This window comes from Monomorium pharaonis, chromosome 7 (assembly GCF_013373865.1).
Source record: "Monomorium pharaonis isolate MP-MQ-018 chromosome 7, ASM1337386v2, whole genome shotgun sequence".
Classification (NCBI taxonomy): Eukaryota; Metazoa; Arthropoda; class Insecta; order Hymenoptera; family Formicidae; genus Monomorium; species Monomorium pharaonis.
Window position 1 is genome coordinate 14,319,613 of NC_050473.1, and position 15,606 is coordinate 14,335,218.

General features: G+C 31.5%; 1 protein-coding gene across 12 annotated transcripts in view; it reads left to right on the forward strand.

The window, feature by feature from the left end:
- Window positions 1-15,606, forward strand: part of LOC105832503 (syntaxin-binding protein 5) — a 36,850-nt gene that overhangs the window by 16,042 nt on the left and 5,202 nt on the right. For 3 of the 12 annotated variants that reach the window (XM_028190315.2, XM_028190313.1, XM_028190317.1), the window contains 8 exons: window positions 1,269-1,298; window positions 4,218-4,517; window positions 4,919-5,432; window positions 12,579-12,704; window positions 12,995-13,114; window positions 13,227-13,352; window positions 13,508-13,714; window positions 13,859-13,967. In XM_028190315.2, coding sequence (XP_028046116.1) covers window positions 1,269-1,298; window positions 4,218-4,517; window positions 4,919-5,432; window positions 12,579-12,704; window positions 12,995-13,114; window positions 13,227-13,352; window positions 13,508-13,714; window positions 13,859-13,967 — 1,532 coding nt within the window. Of the gene's footprint in view, window positions 1-1,268; window positions 1,299-4,217; window positions 4,518-4,918; window positions 5,433-7,870; window positions 7,917-9,842; window positions 10,357-12,578; window positions 12,705-12,994; window positions 13,115-13,226; window positions 13,353-13,507; window positions 13,715-13,858; window positions 13,968-15,606 lie in introns of all 12 variants that reach the window. The other 9 variants (XM_028190314.2, XM_012673510.3, XM_012673511.3 and 6 more) reach the window with 9 other exon arrangements.

Consider the following 15,606-nt stretch of genomic DNA (forward strand, 5'->3'; position numbering starts at 1 on the left):
AAAGTGATAATTATAATAAAAATATTTGAATTAAAATTAAAAATATATGATATTATAACAACTTGTAATAACAATTACAAAGCTACTTTTTAATAAGTAATTAAAACTTATTTTTGAATTATTAAAATGTTAGAAAATATAATAACAAACACGTTCTAGTAAATTTTAATAATCTTAAATTGCTATTTATAATCGTTTTTACAAATATGATTTTGTACAGTTATCGGATAATACAATCTTTAATATGTACAAATTAATTTCAGCTTATATTTTATTTTTTAATTTTTTATGGCTAAGCACAATTAATTTTTTTCTAAATAATTTAGAGATGTATATTAAATATAAATCATTTAAATTTAAATAGAAAATGAGAAGATATTACTTGCAATACATTTTAAACTTCACTTAAATTACAATTATATGAATGGAATATTAAATATCAAATACTTATTATGTTATATATTCATATAAATTTTTTTAGATGTAATATTATTTTCTCTACATGTCAAACAAATTACACGTAAGGCTTTTTGCTTAACTTATTTATTATCTGATATTTTGATATGTGAGTTCAAGAATAAATTTATTAATGGTAAAAACATTCAAAAGTTCTTGACTCTCGTGCTTATTAATTTATTATTTTATTTAATATTAAACATGAATACAGAAAAATAAGGTAATCGTGACATTTTTAATATGTCTGATATGATAATATTCGAGCAGTTGTACCTCAGAAAGAATAATGAAATAAATTTTTTTGAAAATATGAAGGTTACTTTAACAGATGACTTAAACAACGTAATCTTTATTAAGTTTAATGAAAATGTTTAAGAGAAATCATTACAAGAAATGTTCTATTACAAAGAATGATTTTTTTTTATCGACGACTACTGGTCAAATTTGTTATTTTCCATGTGGCGAAGATTTTCTTTATAAATTATAAAGATATTATAACAATGAAGAATAAAGAAATTATAATAATGACTTTTCTCAAATTTTTACACATTTTTATGGCAAAATATAAAAAATATTTAAGATAATGTATTTTCGCTATCTTACACACATCTAAGATATTAGATATTAAGTTAATAAAAGAGTATGTTATATTATATATATTGTATTATAAAAAATTTTGTTGTTAGTGTTTTATTTAAAAATTGACTTTGATAGAGATATAGATAGTAAATGTTTATTACTTATTTTTTTTAAATATGAAAATATCATTTTTTCCATTGTACTCATACATCTATTTTGTATTTAATGTTTAGCTAACTACTATGTGTCTACCATTGAAGCAAGTAAGATCAAATATATTTCTGTTGAAGAAATTGTTATGTTTTTTTTTTGTTGTACAATGTTGCTCTGTTAACCAATATAGAATATTGGTTTTATTTATATTATTGTATTATTTGAGTAGATAGCAATTCATATAATACAATGTCCGATTTTATTATTTGATCTGTAATTAGATAATAAAATGTTAAATGTAGTAACTAAATACAGATGGACAAATAAAAAGGTAGAGAAACAATATAGAAAAATATTAGAAATGTTAGTTATTTAACGTTAGTTACTTAGTACATGATAAAAATAGCAACAGTTCTTACATAAACATTTTGATGAGATCTGTGCATGTGAATAGATACTTGATTCAAAAAATATATAAAAATAAATGCAAAATACGTTTATAAATACATTTATTTATAAATAACTATGATTATAAAAATAATATAGATGTAATTAATAATTTTGAAATTATTAATTAATTAATCTGCTTCCAAAATTAAATTATTTTATTAAAATAAATGTAATATATGTAGATGTATATTATAATATTTATAATATATAAAAGATTTATAATAACATTATCGACATACTTTTTATCGTAACAAAATAATATATATTAAAAATTAATAATTAACAATACATTAATATTAAACATTATTGGTATACACAATGCATGAGAAATATGTGTAGCATAAATCTTGTGAGACATTTTGTCGTGCTCAAGTAATTTATGCATCTATGTATGATGTGTTATAGGACAGAAAATTACGTCAAGTATATTAAATTTGAAGTGTCATTAAGATGACAAAGCATTGTATATCAAGTTTTTAAGTATGTTTGAGAAATTAAAATGTTATTAAGAAGAGCTTAAAAATGAAATCTCACTATTAAATGATGTTTTTAAATAGGTGTCTTTTCTATATACGTAATTTGATTTGTAGTTGTTGAAACTAATTAATGTTTTTTATGCTGTTTTTTATGTTAATTATTATGTAAACTTAGTAACGGAATTCTTAAAGAAACTGTATTTGTGTTATATTTACTATTGGTGTAGTACGGTGGTAGAAATCAGAAATTTGTCATTGTAGATAATATATGAAACAAGAATTCTTATAAAGAAATTAGTCTATGTATAATAATAATTTTTTGTTCGTACAAACAAAATATGTTTATGTAATAATAATTATAACATGTTTCAGCTACGTATGTACATCACATCAGTAAATGTCAGCATTGCACAATTATTGATGAAATATCTAACAGGTGATTAAAGATATGTCAAATGTTACAAGTAAGACAAAATATTTTATAATGTTTTTTTTTATATAATTAAATAATAATATTTTAATTGGGAATTTTTTTGAATATTAAAAGTATCTTAGAAACCTTGCCATTTAATATGTTGTAATTAATTTTAAGAAAATTAAATTGCTAAAAATAAACAATACAATTTTATCAAATTATTCATATTTTGATACTGAATAAAAATTAAATTATTATGTTTTATTTTATAGTTTAAAATTTTGTGAACATTGCTAAAAATTATACTGTAATTCCCGCCTTGATTGTGAAAATAAATTTGTCGAACCGTACAAATTTGCAGTATCTAACTCTATCCGTATAAACAATTAAATAGACATGTAACATTTTTGTACATGCTTGTTCTACCTTCATCAACGCCTAGTACTGTCATCTTACTGATGTAATGCACACATTAAATATCACATTGTTTAAGATCATCTCTAATTTTTCATGTACGCTTAAATCAAATTAAGCGACAATTATTATCGGACAAATGGTACAACTGTTCGCAGAGTTATTTTACGGAGCCAGTATCCAGTTAACTTCCAGCAATATTTACATGTATTCGCATGCTTAGTACATATAAATGTAATTTTGTTGATTTTCTTTTTGTTTATTTTATGTGAACATGTAGATAAGATATGTAACTTGACCATTGCACAGATATAAAATTGTACATGCTAATTCGGCTACGTACAAGCTGATTTTTTTACACAAATTAGAGATTTTTCTTTCCAGGGATTTGTAATGTTACGGAGATCTTTGTTATTTCACATTATTCTCTTATCGAGAGAAATTGTAGATACTTTCAGCAAAGATTATTAATAACTCATATATAAAGATGCCAGCACAACTAGTCGAATTTTTTTAGTTTTTGAATCATATTAGGTATCATAAAGTGCGATATTTTTGAATACTCGTATATACATATGCATTCACAATACTTTAATCAGTTGGTTCTAATTATTCATTATCCAGAATTTAGGAATTCAATTCTCGATAATAACGATTTAATAGCGGGAAGAAATACCGATAATTCCTAGATACTCTGTATATACCTTGAAAGTTTCTTCAACATTATAAATAATTTTTCAGAAACCGAGATATAAAAATTTGGTATAATCTTTTCATTTATATAATAATATTCCGATGAATATTTCATTGATTAGTGATATCGAAGGCCTACGTCTCTACGAGCATCTTAGGCATCTATTTTGTAGGCAGACAGAGTTATTTTTAAAAAAAAGAAGGAAATCCCCAATTTAATAATCACTATCCTGTCTGCACTCTTCGTTTCAAGTTTTTCACGAGCCTGGGAAGTGACAAGTGATTATACGTTTGCGATAGTTTTCAGTTTGAATTCAATATTATGCTTCTTTTTAGAGAAAAGGCATGTTTCTACATCTCACGCGTTTTTATAGACACGGCAGATCGTACGATAGCACGACAATAAGGGATTAGTCTACACCACTGTTAGTGGACACTTACGGAACACGAACGCAAAAATTGCATAAAGATAAATTTTTTAAATGTATCCGTTTTTATAGAATTAGGTCCAATGTATATATCATTATCTTTTGCCCACGAACTGATTGATTGTGCAAAGACCAACATCTTAAATCCATCAGAGCCAGCGAGAAGCTACGATGGAATCAGAGCCAGTAGTTACAAGGATAGCGGATTCGATCCAACAAGCACAGCAACAACAACAGTGTCCTCGCAATGAGAGTCAGACTGGAAACAGTAGTGATAAATTGACCACGGAGGAAACTACGAACGAATCCAATAAAGCGGGTAACATTCCTAACGACGACGAGTGTCAGAAAAGCCAAGGTTGGAAGGGATTTAGTCTCAAGAGACAACTAAGCAAGGTTGATTTGAAGATCAAAAATACTTTTACACCGTCCTCGGTGTCTTCTCAGAATGGGGTACTTGTATGTTTTTTTTTAATGTTTTACTTACCGTTCTTTATGTCATTATTAATTTTAAGTTTTTCCCATTTTATTGTTACTGTGACTTATACTAGACGCGAAATATCTCAAAACATTTTAGCATTAGTTTACGATGCAACTGTTGCATTCTTCTATCGTTTATAATAGTGTATACTCTTATAAATATAATATGTCGTAAAGATAATTTTTTTTTGATTTATAAGAAAAAAATTTAGTTTTATTTTCTATGAAATCATACTTAATTATGAAAAAAATTGTATGAAGAAATTAATCTTGAGCTTATGTTGGAAATTGCTTTTCGTAAAAGTACATTCCTGCTGTGTTTTATGTTTTAATTTAATATCGTTTTACAATGTACATATTTATGTTTCCGAAAGAGCTCGTCATCGGGGCTCATGCAAGTACCCCAATGCCAGCAGATAGGCAGCGATACTGGCAGTCAAAAGTCTTCCACATTTTACTGTAATGTCAACGAAGCGGCCAGCACGAGTCGTTCACTGTCGCCGGTCGAAAGTGTTGATTCTGAGTCCTCGTTGTCACCGGAGAACCAGTCTTCGGGACACGAGAGTCCTCTGACCGATGACAAGAAGCGAGAGATCCAAGAGGCTAGAAGCCCAACGGAGATCGAAAACGAGAAAACGATAATGAGCAATGACAATATCGACGGGAAAACCGAGGCAATAAGACCGATGAATCTGTCTTTGCCCGAACACGAGCTAAAACCGCCGAGACTGAGGTATATCGCCAAGATTAAACAAGCAAAGAGAGAGGGCCGTTTGCTCTCGGTGCCGAATCTAAAATTTTCCAAGAACGAGCCGACCGTTTGTGACCTAAGATGTGATGAGAGCGCTACCTCCGAATCATTCACCGGCAATCTTATAAGAAGATTCAGTAAGTGTTTATACATTTAACGTAGAAGAGCGTTGTGTGTCGTCCGTGTGTCCTTAGAGATATATTACTTCGTTAGATTTTCACGTTAAATGTGAATGTGTGCGTGTAATTAATTTTTACTAACGATCGAAATCTTCCTCGATCGGGAAGCGTGTGCGATTAACAATGAAATTGCATTTGTATCTGTGACTGAGAACATGTGGTGGGTGTAGACTAACCATAGAAAGAGCTCGGCTGGTCCTGGACGTGCTTCTGCCTCTTTTTTTTTTTAACACAAAGCCTAGGATGCTCTTAGATGCGTTCAAAATTATTTTCAGAGGAAACGTTAACACAATTCATATTAATTATGTCATTGCCAAGATTGGGTAAATTTTATCATAATAAACCAATGAATACAAAATAAATCATTCAAACGTCGATAATGTAATTTCTCATTAAATATCTTTGACCTTTGTAAATTTAATCAGAGCAGAACAAATTTTGTCTTTTTTTCACACACAAAATTAAAATTGAGAATTCGTTATTATTATTGAATTGTATATTTGTATATTGTTAAAATATTAAATAATCGAGTTTTCCAATTTAATCTTTAATTGCGGAAATAATAAGTAAATTTTACATTTATTTATATAATTTTTCGTGAAAAATATGAAGATTTTTATTTTGTTACCCAATATTGGTTTTCATTATAACATGTCATTATCAAAGGTTTATGTGAAACAGCTAATATTTAGGTCAATCAATTAATATGCAGCTGACAATAACGAGCTTCTAACATATGTACATACTCTTGCAAGAAAATCCTTACAATAACTCTTACAGTTATAAATTATAAAGAATGAATTACACTTTTAGTTGAACAAATAAAAATTAAATATTAATAGTTTTCGGAACTTTTTGAACTCTATTATCACAGATCACATAAATCTAATAATATGCATATACATAAAATCGAGTAAAATAGTTCGCAAATTTCCTAGTTATTCGTTATTAGTATTCTTTACTTATTGCATGTTCAATACAGTGCATATTGATGAAATAGCAACGCAATTATATTGTAATTGAAATACTGTTGATTGATGACACATTTCCTTTATATATTTAAACGAAAGAAACTGATTGGCGGTAGTAATTTATTTTATGTTTACCGTGTATATTTAAAATAGCATGTGATGCGTATATTTTAATATATGCAGTATGAAAATGATAACTTATACAAAATTATTATATATGCACATTTATTTATTTATTTAAATTTATTTTTCGTGAGAATTCATTTTCAATGTATTAGATCTCATTAGAAAAGAAGGATAACACTTCACGATAGTTTTTTAAAAGGTTTTTTGCAAGAACATGACAGCAAAAGCATCGTAGATATCATTGATCGTGAGTTTAAATCATAAAATAAAATTGATTAATATTAAGATATTTTTTGCAATGCAAATATTTTATAGTTATGTGGAATAATAGAGACTGCTGTGAAATCTGATCACGCAAAATGTAGAGTCTAATATAATGGTCAGTCAATAAGTTCATCGATACATTACGATTAGGCACATTCGAAGTGTGTCGACGTTTCTTCGATTATGAAGAAAAGGCCTTATAATTAATAGAAGAGTGCAGACATTTCCCTGCTAGAGGACAATATAATACACGCGATTTATGTTGAAAATGATAATTCTTTAAAATGCATTCCTGATTTGGATCAGAGGGTGCCTATTATATTCGATATTGCAAAAAGATTTCACAGTCTATGATTTAAATAAAAGTGTCAGTGTTAAATTTAGTGTAATATTGCAAGTTCCGTTATTCTAGCTGTGAAGACAGAACTATAAGTTTATTGGGACAAGCTACGATAAAAATGACGTCTAAAATGCGGGCAAAAGTTCTTCGGACGTAAATATATGTCTACGTTATTATATATTAAATTTATATCCATAAAAAATGTGGTTTCTAATGTACTACTTTTCAGAAGAATACATTTTAAAGGATGTCACCGCTTCATTAAACTGCATCGATTTGCCTTTTCTTAAAGCTATTATCTTGCCGAGTCACTCTTAGTTTGCAACTTATCCGCTGTGGATGGTCGATAGGTCAATAGGTCGGGAAAAAAGCCGTATACTTAAGACTTCTAGTATTCCCACCCCTAGGTTATACCAGTACCTGGAATGCATAGTAGATATGTTGAAAGTGCATCGCCTCCCGTTTGGTCTTGGTATCCATTTGTGTCAATTCCATTCCAAGTTTTATGGCTACTTGTAAACATTGTTCTCATGCTCGCAAAATGTGGGAAAGACCCTTTCCTTCCCCCTTACCCCCGCGGGAATATCAACAGCAGATAACGCAAGCCTGTTCGTTACAACCGGCGCCAAGCCCTCTATTCACAATTTTACACTGCAATACGAATTTGAAGAGATTCTACTTTAACACTTTTTCAGGTTCAAATCAATTTTGCGGTCTTCCCCGACAGCAAGGTCGATTCAGGTAAAAACAAGGTTTTTCATATTTTGACAGTTGTTCTTATCACCGAGAGAAAAGTACACTCCTTGACACCGAAATCTCAGTCAAGAAGTATGATTACACGTTACAAATTAATAGGCAGAGTTCTTGTCGTCCTATAGCTCGGTCACTGAGTAATCCAGAGATCGGATTCTATTCACGTGGATCTGTTAACATCGAGCATACATCCGCTTGCCTTCAAATCTACATGTAGAATTACTATTTTTTGATTTCTCTCTTCTTATTTTCCAACTCTTATATTATCCAGACACCTTTCTCTCGGTACAACATTGCTTTCAAAGCTTTTGGAAATTTTTTCGATGGTTTGCACGCAAATAGCAATAGTAATAATAATAATAACACTGATGGTCGTGGCATCATCAACGAGACAACGAGAGACAAGAAGCTATTTCTATTGAATTCTTTTTTATTGAATTAAAGCGCGAAATATTAACGCGTATTACGCTCCGGACAGGACGCTTTGTGAAAATGTATTACTTCAAATTTTATTTCAAATTTTTATCTCGACATTGACTGACTGCTATAGAGGACTCTGCATAAATATGCTGATATTCCACATAGCGAGCAACCAACCACGAGGTGTGTGCAATATGAGCAGGCGTTTATCGTTACATTTTCCTCTTACGAGATCTTCTGTAACGTCAGCCCCAGTGCAGACAGCAACAATGAACTATTATATCGAACTTGTTCCACAAGTCTCGAATAGTCGAGACAAAGTCCAATCGAACTGAACGGAAATGTTTTAGGTCCGTCCTTATCGAGGGATCTCTGTCAGTCGTTTCCGCATGATGGAACGCAGAATTGCGCGAGGTGGAAGAGAGAGAAAGAGAGAAAGGTCTCGATCTCTTGATTTTCCTGTTTAATGAAACTTCCGATATGCTGTGATTGTGTCACACGCAAATGTCTACGTAAACTTTCGTCACGCTATTCCGATCTGACGATTGGTTCTGATGAGTTATCGGTTTCCGAATAGTGCCACTCAACATCTGCTCGGAATTAAGTCTTGTTTCGTGTCATTGCTATAATGTGAGAAAGAGCGTTTTCGATGTGCTATCACGAATGATGTACGAGAACTTTTTAACGAAAAGGCAAATAAAATTTCTTTAAAATGTTTTCGCATACATGCATACATACATTATTTAATACTCGAGGTAAACAAGGGAGGAAATAATCGTATTGTCGATCAACATTTTCCCGCCAACAATTCCCAGTTTATCGATTCAGTTTCGTCGTTACATTATTCATTATTTATTTAAAGCTTGACAGTTTCTTCGATTTTAGGGTGGGAATTCAAATCTGTATACATAATATATAAAGAGAGAATTTATGAAACATTGCGACATTCACGTCTTGGCACGTTTTACGTTATTCCACACTGATATTAATTGTGACATTTATATTAAATATTCTTAAACACGATACTATTACAGATGATAATAAATTCCAGCGCTATTTCGTTTGATATTATTTGGTAATGAATTTTCAATAGTTCTATTAAGTTTATGTGATTCTATTTCTCTATTTTATTTATTTTTTAATTAATATATTATAATAAAACATTTTTCACTATATATTGCATTCGAAACAAGGTATAATAGTTTAATGTATATATTTTATAACGAATATAAATGAATATAAGTGATAAAATAATGTACAAATATATAACAGTTTCCCATATGATTCTGGCAAGCGAAAAATTAAAAGAAATATGGAAATTAATTTTCCATGCGCTTTTGTTATTTCGTTTAGTTGGAAGCTTGATAGAAATTTCGAGCTTATAACATTTCTATATAGAGTCCAGTCCATACACAAATATTTTTTTTATAAACGAAAGCAATGACCGAGTCGTCATGTTTCCTTCACGTTTGACGCTTGTCGCCTGATTTGTAGATGAACGGGATGTGCGTATTGCCGGTGACAGGAAGAAATACAGTGGGTGTTGGTGGTGAGAGAGGTGACAATGGTGATAATAGTGATGGTTGTAGCACCGGTGGCAGCGGCAGCAATGGCGCCAACAATAGTGACGGTGGTGGAGGCTCTAGTGCCGGTGTTAACGTAACTCGCTTGGGTATTCGTGGTGCCGCCGCCGGTGCGATTAGCGGTACCGACGAGGAAATTAATACGATGCCTCGCAAGGGTGTCACGTTAGATCAACGTCACCCGCGCACCCAAGGCATACGGAAGCTCCAGAAGTGTCTGAGCACCACTACCAGCCACTTCGAAGTGGACTCCGCCACGGGCGCTGCCGCCGCTTTTCCGACAGTCTCGCAATTCTACGCTCAGCGTAGCACGGAGATGAGAAGCTACCCCTCAGCCGTCCCTCAAGCGTCTTTGAACTACCAGAATATTCTCACCAACACCAGACAGTATAGCAGCTTTGGTAGTATTACCGATACAGCCCACTGTAATTTTATTTATGTATGGACTACGTAGACCACCGATATATTGTTCTTTCTGTGACACATAATGGGAAAGCTACTTCTCTCTGATCGCTTGACCTTTAAGTTTGATTTCATTGCGACTATAGAGCGATTTCTCGGATCGAATTTTTTTCAAGCTCGGGAAAGAGTGCGGATCTCTGCGCAATGTTGCTCAAAGTAAATTACAAATTTAATTACTTATCACATTAGATTGCATAATTTGAAAAATTAAATAATTTGACTTTGCCACATTTAATTAAATAATTTAACGTCGTCATTTTTCGTGTGTAATTCATGTGGATATTTATTCTTATACGATATTAATTAATCCTTTGGACATTGTGTCATGCACCTATTTCTACGATACTTTTATTCCTCTCACTCGTTGTAAGATAAGCTCCGGATCGATTTTGAAATTGATTTTAGTATTTTAAAAATAATTTTTGTTTCTTTTCTTTACAATCTGTTTGATTTGTTGTACGTTACCGTAAGCAACGTTGTCCCCGAGATCCTTTTCAGCACGGCATATATTTTTCTATTGTCTAGACTCAATAGATACTGTCTGGTCTTTACCTAATCTGAGTGTGAAAGTGACTTCGGTAGTTCTCACTACGATGCATCTCTTTCTTTCTGACTTGTACATGCTCTTTAGTGGATCTTTTCTAAATAAACACGAAATGGCACACCGTCTAGACTGCGTGATTTCTAGTTGTCACACTGCACCTTCGAAAGGAGATACTCTTTCTTGCTCTTTTCGTTTTCGCCTATGTGGCAAACTTTTGATTTTTGCTTCTTTTATAGATGTGATCTATAACGTTGCATTTCTCAGATAACTACTTCTCTCAACTCGATGCACAATCTAAGCTGCACCTTATGTGAATATACTGACAACATAGGATGGACCGTGTACGGTGAATGTGCAAACATATCGGAGGGAACGAATATCACCGGTTAACATCTTCTCGTCCTGAACAACACACGCCCTTATCATAAAGCTTACCGTTATGTCCGTCTGTTTGTAAAACGATCCTTTCGCACATTAATGTTATCTTCTGTCGTGTTATTACACGAAAACTGGGACGATTCTCATGCAACTCCTCTAAAACCGACTCTGATATCGCGCTACGTGTTAATTTGTTTATGATTTTCTAACAGTTATATTTTCCAAATTTCAATTCCAAATCTCAATTCTTTTTGTTAGAAAAATAATCACCTTATTCTTTTTTCGCGATATTCCAAACGTTTTATTTTATTTTATTTTAAATACATTTGACTTAAATTTGTGAGAGATACACGTAGAGATAATGATTATTTCAGACAATACTTTATTATTTCAGATAATTGCATGCATATTAAATTCAAGAACTAACGCGTATGTGCACCACGTTATATTAGATAACGTATTGAATTAAGCTATTCGAACAAATGTTATGTTTAATATACGTTTGATTGCTTTGCAAAATTGTTTTCATGAGGTAATCTATAGTATTTTACACGAATCTCATCTTCGCACCAGGCTACAACATATACCAATTGATTTGTAGTCCAGTTTATATTTATATTACGGAGAAACTTGATCGAGACGTCGACACTTTTTCGTCACTACACAATCCAGTGATCGCCCGAATATTTTACGCGTGCATGCAAGAGTGATTCTTCTTCGTGTCACTCGTCTACTTAGCTTACTTATTCAAGATTGACTTAGTCTGTGAACGATATTCTCTATCTCTGCGCTAACTGATACTATACGTGCGTGTGTACGTACGGGTGAATGTCCGTGCGTCTTTGTACGTACTGTCTTTGTGTCTGTGTAAATTTATGACTGACTTGGTATTCGTAAATCCTAATGAGTCTAAAGTGTATGAAGGATAATTAATACTGCAGTCAAGAGATCTTGATCGTAATAGTTGTTGTTGTTGCTGTCGCTGTTATTATTATTATTGTCATCGTCATCATCTTTACCATAATCAGCATTCTCATTCTCTCACGATCATTATTATTACTGTCCTCTTGAAGCTGCGCTGTCTCTGATAAGTGTTTCGACTATATACGCTAGTTACACTTTACGATATACAGTACTTAAAGACGATGTAAACGTGTCGAAAAAAATAATTTCAATAGTTATTGTGCATGCTTCTTAGTAGCCCGGAAAGAAGTGGCGCACCTTATTCTATAAATAATCGATAATTTTCTTTTGGGATTGCTGGTCGAATAGATAAATTCGACGGCTCCTTCCAACGATCAAGAAGCTCGAGTATGTCGTCCCTCGAAAACATCACTACAGAAACCATAAGCTGCCTTACATTTGCGGATTCTTATACGAAAAAAAATGGTACGTAGACCAGCATAAACTTTGACTTTTAACAGTTGTAGATCGTTGTTGTCTCGCGCATATCACATTCTCCTTATTAATACTGCTAGCCCGATTATTACTGATTTTTTTTCTCGTGGACGGGATATTGCATTTAAAACACTGATCAATAAAAAAAAAAAAATGATTTACGCATTTTAAAAGTCAAAATTGTACGAATACGGAACAATTAATTATATTAAAAGTTTTTGAATAACGCGCTACGCTATGGATTATTCATTAATTCAATTATTTCTTTCAATTTCTTTAAGATACAATTGGCATGCCGACGTTATGGATTGGCACGTCTCTGGGATCTGTACAGACTGTTGTATTCAATACGCCTGCCCACAGCGAACGTCATGCTCACCCAGTGGTTGTGTCTACCTGTAGTAAGTTTTTTTATGTTTAGTACTTAATAAATTTTAAATATTACTTTTATGATACAATTTCTTCTCGTTTTAAGTCGTTCATAGCACGTAACGTTTATTTTCGTGTGTGCAGATGGATCTACTTTCAAACTCAAGGGTTGTATTCAATCGATGTCGTTCTTAGATTGCAACGGCGCTTTGATCCCGTATTCATACGAGTCCTGGAAAGACGAGAGTACGGATGGCAAAGAGCGAAACAGTAGGCTTTATTTTCTGTACTATTAATCATGTATATCAGCACGAGAATAGTAATCAATGTAGTTTCCATATATATTTGTAATTTTTGCATTTCGTTTTTAAAGGTCCTTTCTTTGTATAGCGTATCGCATTAATCGACGTAAATTTTTGTTAAAGAGAGTCAAGGAAAATGTACAAATAGCAGAATGTCACCGTCGACGAACACGCAAGTCGGCGGGGACAACTTCGAGGACAGACAATTTGTCGTGCTTGCGTCAGAGAAGCAAGCAAGAGTTGTGGCGTTACCCTCCCAAAACTGTGTATATAGGCAACAGCTGGCGGAGACTCATATCGTAATTAAAGCAGAAGTTACAACACTCAAAGGTATAGTTCACGTTTATTTCTCTTTACATGTGTAATGGAGATGTAGCTGTCATGCCGACTCATTACTACATTTGTATCTGATTGTATTCTGGAAATGTGTAATCCTTTTGAGATAGTTCATCTTCATGAAATATTTCTGTCTAGATAATGTCTGTCTGGTATGTTACGTTTCGAATGGTCACATCACAACGTACAGTCTGCCCAGCTTGAGGCCGCTGATAGACGTCGATTTTGTACCTCTTGTAGATTTGAGGTAAGAATAATAACTCTGATTCTTTCTAACTCTTTCATTTTAGCTATCAAAGCAATATGATAGTGGCAATATTTGCACATGACGCGTTTGCACTATACGCTATTGTAATATCGCAAAAATTTCTATATTTTTCATTCTTAATATAATATACATATTTTAAAATGTTGAAAATCACATACAACATACAGTTCAGAATTATATACGTTACATATACATTTAAGAAATATTTACTGCAACCATCTATTTATGATGCAGTTATAAATTAGCGATGCTATGCTAGTAACATTAATAACTGGATATATTTCCTCAAATTTGAAATAAGTAAAGTTAGTCTTTCAAGGGATATTAAGATAAATTTTTATTACGTTAGAAGTTTTTACCATTAATGTTGCGATTAAAAATATCAAAAAAAAAAAAAAAATTGATTAATTTGTTTGTGTGTCGTTGCCATTAAAGCTATTTACAATTCTAATGCTTACAGAGAAATTATTGATAGGTTGGAAGATGGCTGATATCATATTAAATCACAATTTTTTAATACATGGTATTTTATATATAATTATTGCTTCTTATTAGAAAACAGAAAATAGGAGCTAGCTTTTATAAGGTAAAAGAAGGTCTAGAAATTCTTTTTTAAATTAAATAATGACGGCGAATTATCTATCCTTTACAAGTGAAGGCTTATGCGCTGCATTAAGATATATTTTTAAATCGATCTTAAATCGGTCGGTTTAAATTTTTAAAGCTTTTGTAGCAAAATTTATCTTTTACATTCTTTGTATATTTTTATATAGCTAATTATTATACGATTATATTAACTTTCAACATTTCATTCATTATTACGACGCATGAAATTGGTTAATCTTATTAAAATTTTGCTTATTCTCATTATCGTTTAAACTTTATATTTATTCGCAGTAGAATAAAAAACAAAAATTTAAAATTCCTGGACTAATATCATCAAATAGATCTAGATAAGGTGCCAAAGCTAGAAATATATGCACTACTGACACGTAAACGATATTGTAATTGACTATCAGGTACTTATTCTAGAGAGTATTTCGATTTATCAATTTAATATTTTATCCAATTATATTTTTATATATATGTATAATATTCTCTAGAAGTGTGTAATTATCAAACATTTTGCAACATCTAAAGATCCATTTATGTGTAATTATATAAATTTTAAGAACATAAATTATATAAAACAGAATGATTTATATTTAAAAATGAATAACATGACACACTTCTAGAAATTTCTTTCTACATTACTTTATATATATATAGGGATTGCGCGAATGTTAAAAGCTACTTAAATCAGTAGTAGCTTATCTTTTTGTCGATATCAATAACTTGCTATTGATAAAATATCGCCAAAAAATGTATGAAGAGTTGACGATAACTGTTATATCTATATTAATATTGTTTTATACTTGCGATTATTTATTAAGAAGTGAATTAATGATCACTAACAGTGACGATGGCATGCGACTTTTCTCTGCAATAAGTGCACTCGTTAACCCTTAACACAATTAGAGCATGCGTCATTCGTAGCATTTTTACGAGCACTTCTATTGCACTCTTTGTCTCGGAGCATATATGCTATATTTTTCAGAGAATGCATTGTGAAACGAAT